At 32.1% G+C, this 9,595-nt stretch overlaps 1 protein-coding gene across 4 annotated transcripts; it reads left to right on the top strand.

Moving 5' to 3' along the window:
* LOC106712287 (RE1-silencing transcription factor) lies at positions 1-9,215 on the top strand. 4 transcript variants are annotated; one of them, XM_045686115.1, is made up of 24 exons: positions 1-259; positions 676-846; positions 927-1,049; positions 1,250-1,364; positions 1,876-1,963; positions 3,117-3,340; positions 3,872-3,969; positions 4,130-4,199; positions 4,280-4,335; positions 4,413-4,467; positions 4,638-4,807; positions 5,076-5,142; positions 5,304-5,401; positions 5,480-5,577; positions 5,940-6,126; positions 6,389-6,498; positions 6,574-6,646; positions 6,942-7,126; positions 7,486-7,630; positions 7,945-8,031; positions 8,150-8,210; positions 8,544-8,665; positions 8,788-8,875; positions 9,047-9,215. In XM_045686115.1, exons 1-24 carry the CDS (start codon positions 107-109, stop codon positions 9,118-9,120), a joined length of 2,718 nt encoding a protein of 905 aa, XP_045542071.1. In that variant the 5' UTR covers positions 1-106; the 3' UTR covers positions 9,121-9,215. The 4 variants fall into 4 exon arrangements, with proteins under 4 accessions (XP_045542071.1, XP_045542084.1, XP_045542066.1 ...); XM_045686128.1 differs by having other exon boundaries at positions 927-1,055; positions 4,638-4,651; XM_045686110.1 differs by having other exon boundaries at positions 927-1,055.
* The last annotated feature ends 380 nt before the right edge of the window (positions 9,216-9,595 follow it).

Here is a 9,595-nt window from a genome sequence, read left to right as displayed (position 1 = left end):
GTAGTGGCGCTGCTAGTAGCTGCCGCTAATAGCAAGTGAAACATTTCTGTTGTCGTGACGAGGTTATGTTTTATGTGAAAGCATAGTTTGAGTGATTTAATATAAAATGGAAAAAAGAAAAGAACATCTAAGTGCCATGAAAGTGTGCAGATTTTGTTTAGCTAAAAATTCTTCGCTTGGGAGTCTATATCGCAGGCATCCACCATCTAAGAAAACTGTTGATCTTCCTTTAAAAATCCTATCATGCGTCTCTATCGAGGTAATTCTAATATCTAAAGAAATTAAAAAAGTATATAGTTTATAATATTTTCTTTATTACTTATTGTATGTATTGACGCCACAAAATAAATAGGACTATTTCTGTCTACTTGGCATAATGGCGCCGAATGTTATTGATAAAACAAAGACGTAAACCGACAGTGATAGCTGTTCCATGGATTTATTTATTTTCAGTACATGTAACAAACAATAAAATAAGTTATATCATTCAATAAAAATAGGCTCCTGTTCTACATTTTATAATTTAATTTATAAAATTTGCTGTGTTCACACAAAGCGCCACCTAGTAGCCAAGACTTTAATACCAGTACAATGTGAAATTTTTATATTTTTGTATGTGTAATAAATAATATTAATATTAAGACAGGTGAAAATAAATATGCTCATATATTACAGGTTTTCCCTTCAGATAGAATGCCAAGATATATTTGTAACCAGTGCAAAGTATTCATGAACCTTTTTTACACTTACAAACAAATGGTGCGCCAAGCTGATGAGAGAATTCTGAAGTACACACAGAATGGAATGCCATTGGAGTCTGTTCCTTGGCCAACATCACTTATCAAAGTAATGTTTATTGATAATGATACAGTAAATAGCATTGTCTGTGAAAATAGCTTTATTAAATTATAAAATTAATGTTTTAGGCCTACCAAAGTTCCACTGAGCAAGAAATAAAAACTGTGTTGGAAGGTGGTGCTACAGTTCAAATCAGCACACACAATATATCTGAGAGTGATGAAGAAGAGGAGGATGAAAATGTTTTTAATGTAATGGTATAACATTAATATATTTGTGATATAAATTTCTATATGCCTTAATGTCAACCATTCAACAAAAATATACTTATTGTAAATAGCAGATAATGTGTCATTACTAATACTTTTGGCTTTTCAATATATAAACATGTAATAATTTGGGTTTAATATTAATTTAAAAGTTACATTAATATGCAGTTATTTTATAACAGGTTGGTGGTGATGGTTCTGATGATGAATCTAAAGAAGATACAGCCTGCATAAAACTTATCACCGATAAAAATAATGAAGATAGCCCAAAAAATGTCATGAAACGAAATACTAAAGGTGAGTTATTACTACTACAATGTTGTGTAATGTTACTCAAAAATACATTAAGGGTAGACAGAAATGTCATTTGTGTCCTTTAAAATTAAAACTTGCTATAAAAAATTTGTTTTTATAGCTGCTGTGGTTGTTGATTGGTAAACTCAGATTATACATACTCTTTTGATATTAAATCTGACCTATTTGGTTAATGGTGGTAAATTAGGAATATTAGTTTTATTTTGGTCAGATTGTATGATGTCATAATTTAATAATTCTGTTAAAAACACTGTAAGAACATAACAACGTAATATGTCTAGTTATCTCAAATAACTGTTTTATCTTTATATATATTTCATAATGATCTTGTTTCATCTAAATTAAACTCAAAATGTTTATTTTGTAATAAATAGTTTTCAAATCAGTCCTTAAGTGTCTTTTTGTTATTGGTTACCAAACTTTGCTGTAATAAAAACATTTATTTTCTTTGCAAATTTTCCCTGCCATAGTTAAAATGTTAAATTTTCAACAGGATTTACAAGACCCTTGGAGGAAGAAAATAAACTGTATTCATGCAAACATTGCTCCAAGAGTTTTACAAAGTCCCAACATTACACAAGGTATGTAAACACCATCCTTTAGTGTCTGCATGTCTGGCTGTCCCATATAGAGTCAGATATCTACATGCCAAGATCACTTCTGAAGATCAGGAGGTAATACCTGCAATAAGCTGTGCTGACTTTAATTTATTTATAACTGTGAACATGCAAAATGTACGGCGTCCGTAGCTCAGGGGTTAAGCACTTGACTTGAAATCTGCAGGTCCTGGGTTCGGATCCGGCCATGTACAAATGTATTTTTTGGTTTTAATATGTACTTTTATCCAATGTTCTTACCGTGAAGGAAAACATTGTAATGCAACTTACACATATCTGTATTCAAATATGAAGAAATTTGAGTATATGAGTGAAGTCGACCAACCTGCACTGCCAGAGGCCAGCGTGATTGCCTATGTCACTCATAACTTAGGGTAGGCTCCGAATAACTCGGTGGGATGTATAGTGAGCTGATGACAATGACATATAAAATAAATTCAAATTTTGAAGATCTAAACAAATGATTTCTCAAAGTACAGTGATCTTTAAACTTTAACAGACACACTTTGATCTTAGCCAAAAGACCCATTTTAAAATTTTATAGAAACCATGTTCTTTACAATATGATTGAGTTTTATCACAATATAATGAATGGTTTTATTAACATTTGCTTATTTATGTTAATATAGATTGTATTTATTGGCAATGACGAAGCTTATTTGATTGATTTTGAGAATAAAAATAAAAAAAAACAAAACGTAAAATTTTCCACTTACGTGGATGTGGTACGGGAATAAGAATTGCAATGCAAACCAAATCAGATTCAGAATTCACGTTGCTGATCCGAACCAGATTTGCATAAGGGATGCAAATCAAAGTTGAAACTGCATATAGTATGTGACCGTTATCTGTCCATAATCATTGTTTTTGTCATTGTTGTTTTGTCCAATACCGAGGAGGTGAGGGTTTAAAAATTCTGGTGACTTGTCAACATTGTCATTTCAGTTTTAAAACTCGTCGCATTAACATGTAAGATCATTTGATATTTTTTGAAATAATGTACAGATATGAGAATAGTTAGGATAACTATATTTTATTTATGGATTTACTCTTCTGTCAATCCTGAGTAGGTAAGGTATATAAAAAAGAAGTATGTAGTCAATGTATCCTCTTTCAGACATCTTCGTGTAAAGCACCGCGAGAACATCCGTTCGTCACGAGGGCCATTCGGCGCCACGGAGCAGTTCAGATGTGAGCAGTGCGAGGACACATTCAGCTCGCAGGACGACCTCATCTACCACTCGGCGATACACGCCACGCAGAACCTCATCTGCCCCCTCTGCCAGGAGAAGTTCCACAACGTAGACGCAGTTACCGCACATATCAAGTCGCACGTCAATGGTACGTTATATGTATATTGTATATTTTTATTATATCATAAGGTGGCAAGATTACCTTTAATCAAAGACGGTGCGGAGACCTGATATATCCACTTCCTATGCCTCCCCTCCGCCAAATCCACTTTTTCTTCCAATCATTTGCTTATAAGAAAAGGGTGAAAAGTGAAAGGAGATTAAAATTTAAAAAAAAATGCGGAATTTATTCTACTTGAATCCTAACATCTGTGTGGTTGTGGTATTGCATCGGACGAGCCGACCCATTACATAGATTCAAACTTGTAAAAGTACGATAAGCAAGTGATATACCTTATAATAACTACTAACTTTAACTAACAGCTACTCAAGTGTCTGCAACAAGCTGATAAGTATTGAATGAGTTTATTTGACAAAGGAAAACATATAAGGGGTCATTTTGTTATACATATTTTCCTTATTTTAATAGACGGGAAGGGATAGAGGACTAAAATTAAAACACTGGCTCGTCACTTACTAGCAGAATGCAAATTTTAAAGTTTAAATAATTATATTTCAGGTGTTGAATTTATGTGCGACTTCTGCGAGTTGGTATTTACTACAAAAGAAAAGTTGGAGTGTCACCTGGTGACGGCACATGAGGATGAATTCAATAACGTAAGTACTTGAGTACTTGTCAAACTAGAATAAGTTTCAAAAGATTTTTATATAGTTTAACTTTTCTTTTTTTAATATACAGTCTAGGTACCTTTGGTTATGGTCGTTTTAAGTTATATATCGTTTTCACCTGTTTCAATTTTAGTGTTTGTGGTTTTAGGAGTTAGGACAGGACGAGTCTTCAATGGAAATGGACCCAGAAGAAGAGGATGATGATAACAGTATCAATGGTAATAACTTATGTAACTTAGTGTTTTTATAAACAATATAAAGATATTTCTGTTATTAATTCGATTAAATTATTTTCCAGTTAAAGATGAAGGGGACCATATGCTTATAGAAATTAAGAAACCCAGTGAATACATGGTATGGATTTTATATTATAGGAGATAACAAAATTTTCTAAGATACAGAGTTAATTGATTTGTATTGTAATGTTTTAGCTGCACAACACTACTGCTGATTCCGAGGAGAAGGGGGAAAACAGTATTTCAGAGGGTAAGTTCAGCGGTCACATCTGTACCGCTTGTGTGTTTGATGTCGAAAATAAAAAAATAACAAGATTTTTCAAATTTAAAGTAATACACATTCTTCATTGAAGATGTAGTACTTTACAAATCAATTAATATCTCTAGCAATGATTAATATATATACAATTTTTGTTCCAGAAAGCGAATCCGAGGTAACATATACAGAGTTGTCAACAGTGGATACTTTAGCTATTATAAAGAAGGATTTGATGCCTAAAGTGTGCGAGAAGCAACCTGCTAGTGTCACCATCACGAGGGAATCTAGTAGCGAGCCCGCCTCGCGCTCTGAACACACGCACAATACACAAGTAATACTTTTATATATGATGACATTGTGCTTTGGTGACTGGATTGTTGATAAATCATGAATTTTAAACTTTTTTTTCCTTTTTTTTTTTTGTTGGAAGCCAAGACTTGGTTTGGTTTGATGCGCCACTCTAGTTAGTAATTCTTAAAAAAATTAGATGTACTGTATTTAAAAATAATAAATAAACAATTAAAAAATATAATTAGTCTACAAATTTGAATTATATTTGATAGAAATAATGACATTTGTTTTGTATAAAAATGTTATAGGTTGCATCTGTTGTAAGAAAAAATTCAGAAAAAGGAAAAGAAGTTCAACCACAAGTTGCAGATACAGGTTAGAAATGGACTATGTTTATAACAATATGCTTGTTAAAACATATTTTAAAAATATATTGTTGCATAATATTATCAAATTGATTATTAATTTTATAAAACAATTATCACTTGTGGTGGTTAAAAAATATCTAAAATTAATTCCATTATTTATACTTTCAGAAAAAAAAGACAAGCCACCGAAAGTTGACAATGTCAAAGTGAGTGCAACTAACAAATCCTTGCAGTTATTGGAAAAGGAATTGCAAGAATTGAAACGGGTAATATTTCATTTTTATATTATCCAATAAATAACAAAGACAAAATTTAATATTATATTAATAAATTGTATTTCACAGACAAATAATACAAGAAATGAAACCAAACCAGCAATGAAACTATTAGACTCAACTCGCGGCAAACGCCCCGTAATTCACACATCAACACCTAAATTCAGGTAAACTTTCATAGTATCTTGGTTGATATTAACACTGTTCTAATCAAATGTCTGGTACAAACACAGCTATGTATATACATAGCTGTGTTTGTAAATCCTTATTATGCTTAGTTATTATAATTATTATTGAAATGTGAATGTATGGATGGATGCATCATTATTACTAACACTGTTCTGTATAGATTTGGATTAAACATCTACAATATGCATAGGCATATTTTATGTAAGCAAAATGCATGGTGCCTTTGGTGTAGATTTGTTTTTGCTTTCTACATTATTCAATAACTACAAAAAAACTTTTAAATTCCATGCCGACAAAATCACGGGTAAAAGCTAGTAAATCGTACATTACTATATTTCAGGCCGTCAGAAGATAGACGAGTATCGGCGATTATAAAAATGCCTTCAACAGAGAAGAAAGTACCGGAACGTAGACTCATCACCAAAGAGAACAAGGAACCCAAAGAGAAGGAGGCGAAGGAAGTTAAAGAAGTCAAGGTCGTTAATACCAGCGTTAAAGAAGAGACAGACACTATAGCTACGCCAAAGGTACAAAAAAATCCAAACTTTATGTTGGCTCACAGTTTCGCATGATACGAGCCGATATAAAGTTTGAATCTAGTAATATTATCATCATTTCTATGTATTGTAGTAAAATGGTATATACACTGAAATATATACAAAGGAAGTTCCAGTTCCTTTAGTGATAATTTAACTATTCTAATAAGTTTGAGTTAAGCAAAAAAAAAATATGAATTTTATTCAGAACTTTATACATAAATTCTGATTTATTATTGAACATTAATTACAGAGTGTTATCAAAAATGGAAACAATGAAAAAGCCCAGACGGAAGATGGAGTGGTACGACGATCAACCAGACCGTCTAAAATCAAGGACTATGCTAAAATGATACGTGACAGGTATAGTTTTATAAATAAGAAAGTACTAAAAAATATATTATCATATTATAATTTGTATGTATGTTAATATTACAGGTCACTTGATGACGATGAAGATGATACTGAGGACTCTGATATTGAAGAGGAGTACAGAGAGAAGACTCCTGAGGTGAGTTTTACTCATACGCCATCTATTGTCGACCATATTATAACATTTTTACTTGCCAGATATTTCATACGATACTATCGGCTTTCTACTCTATTTCTATCCTACTGACAAGAGTCATGTTTTACTCGCGTATGTGAGTTTGTATGTAATTACCATTTAGATTAAATGACTGAAAGATTTTTTTTTCCATTCGATTTGTTTCGTATACTTCCCTTAAAAGTTATAGGAGTACAGTCAGTTGGGTTTTTCTGGTTTGATAATAAAAAATAGCGTTATTTAATTGTTAAATTTTCAGAGGACGCCAAAACGCAAAACTGTTGTGAAAGGTCCGGCCAAAATGATACAAACGACCTTAACGACGACCCCGCAAGGCAAAGTGGTGCAGACGACCGTACAGGCCGGCTCCGCTGCGACCCCCACCGTGGTCGCGACCATGCCCAGGAAACGCGGACGACCACGCAAGGACGCACAAAAGGAAATGTAAGTATGCACAAAAATTATAAGACCTGGAAGTGGTTATTTTGTGATAAAGTGAAGTCTTATTTAAATTTGGCATAAATATACAATATAGACTAGAGAAATTAGATACTTTTCACCTTTTTTTTTTAATTTTACGCAGACGAAATCGCAGGCAAAAGCTATTGTAAAATAAGGTAAAGGTAATAAGCTAATGTTATATAGTTATGTGAAAAAATATGTTTTAACGCAAATTGAAGGTGGTTTAGGGTTTTGAATGATATAGACTTTGTAACTTTTATGTATTTTCCTAATTTTACTATATTTTTTTGTTTGCTTTTTTACCTTTCACAACTGATATTTATACATGTACAAAATTATAGACCAGCAAAAGTGAAAAAGGATACGACTGAGGAAAACAACACAGCGAAAGCGGTACCAGATGAACCTGCCGCGAAAGATACAACAGCTGCAGACGAAAAAGCCAGCACAGAAACTAAAAGCAATAATGTAAAGGAAAATACCAATGTGAGTATACATTGAAATCGTGAACTTTTTATCTAACTTTATATTGTAAAGGAAAAAAAAAATTTGTGCATTGTCGATGTCCATCAACATCATCATCAACCTGCCCATATCCCTATGGAGGGTCGGCACAGTATGTACTACTCCTCCATATATCTCTATCTGCCGTCATATCTGAATTTATTACCCCCCTCTTACGCATATCCTCTTTCATACAATCCATCCATACTTTCTTTGGTCTTCCTCTACCTTTATAGCCATCCACATTTACGATGTCCATGTCTGTAACATTTTTCTGATGATTTATTTTCTTACAGAATGAAACAAAGCCACAAACGACAACCGAGCAACCTCAAATTCCTGCTAATTTATTAGTATACCCAATGGGACAGACATTGAAAAAGGTAACCTGTGTTCAATTCCTAGTTTCCCAAGAAATACCAAAAATGTTGGCTATTTAATATATTACAATGATAAATCTCCGTCGTTTGAACATGAAGTGACTTTAGTATTATTTTCCAGGTGCCGGTGAAATCCTTGCCGCCGGGTGTAAAGCCAATCCCGCTACCCGCAAACGCTAGACGTAAATATTTATTTATATATTATTAAATATTTATATATACCTATAAATAAATATATTAATATATATATAATATATATATATATTATATATATATATATATATATATATATATTAATATATTTATAATATATTTATTTATTGACAAAACAATACAAAACTCTCTAAATTAATAGCGAGCCTTATAAATAATACAATTATCAGTTATTGTGACGGTATTAACAATGCTTTCAATGTTTTAATGGATTTATTCTGTCATTATAATATACCAATTGAAATTAGTTTATTTTTGTGATGGTATATTTTTGTAATAGTCTATTGGTTTTATAATTTTAGCATTGGCGGCAAGGGAACTATGCGAAATGCAAATTGGCAAAAAAATGGTGAAAGTACAGAAAATTGTGATGACCAAAGCTGAAGTGGAGGCGATGGCGAAGAAAGGACTCGTGGAAATGAAGGTATGAAACATATACCCAATTACCTAATTTTAATTCATATCAAGAAATAATTGCATTATAAAACTCTCTAAATATCATAATAATGTTAAAATGTTAAGTTATTTTTTTAATTATTTTTTTAGGACGGCACAATGGTTCTGAAGCAAGGCATAAAACTGCCTACAGCCTCCGACCCTGCTGTCATCAAATCTACACTAGTTGGTGAGAGAGGTATTCTAACGCTTGCGCTAAACAATAATAACAAATGGAAGCTTAAATTTGCTTTAGCTTTAGTCTTTTACCGAAAATTTCGACTGCATCTGTTCAAAAAATGTTGTTTTGTACAGATGTTTGGTTTGTGGAAACCGACGTTTAGATATTATTAATACTCCTACATTTCAGATGCCATAAAAGAATCTCCTGCGAAAAAAGAAAAGTCGACGCCGAGCAGATGCGATCTGAGCGACGAAGCTTAAAACAATACATTTATGTATTACATTATATACAAATATATATCCTCATAGAGAAAATATTGCATGTAATTATTGATATATCTATGAGATAGTCGTAAACTTCTTTTTTAAGTAAAAAATAACTGTTAGTTAATAATTTCATATGATTTTTTCTTCTTCTAGGTATAGAATGAAATCTAGTTATAATGATTTAATTTTATAAAATAAGACGAAAAAGTGAATAGTACATTATTTACGATATACCTAACTGTAAAATATTTACAAAATATGAAATTTTGTGAGACAATCATGTTGTTCAAAATTAAATAAAACAGTACATAGAAGACTCGTGATTTAATTAAACCCTGAATAAGTTTTCAAATTTCTCCCGCCATTCCCCTCCCCTATTAGTAGGATAAAAAATTTGGAATTAGAAGGGGGTAATCTCTCTAAATATCCAGCCGTATCTAACTAGTAAAGGTTAACAACACCTTCATTT

Source organism: Papilio machaon, chromosome 3 (assembly GCF_912999745.1).
Source record: "Papilio machaon chromosome 3, ilPapMach1.1, whole genome shotgun sequence".
NCBI lineage: Eukaryota > Metazoa > Arthropoda > Insecta > Lepidoptera > Papilionidae > Papilio > Papilio machaon.
Note: the sequence above shows the minus strand (reverse complement) of the source record. Positions and strands in the feature narration are given on the sequence as shown.

Bases quoted from the DNA above. Each gene is read 5' to 3' on its own strand.
- LOC106712287 (XM_045686110.1), top strand. From the start codon at position 107: ATGGAAAAAAGAAAAGAACATCTAAGTGCCATGAAAGTGTGCAGATTT. The intron at 1,964-3,116 runs GTATGTAAACAC...ATCCTCTTTCAG, and splicing joins AAGTCCCAACATTACACAAG to ACATCTTCGTGTAAAGCACC. The intron at 8,666-8,787 runs GTATGAAACATA...TTATTTTTTTAG, and splicing joins AAGGACTCGTGGAAATGAAG to GACGGCACAATGGTTCTGAA.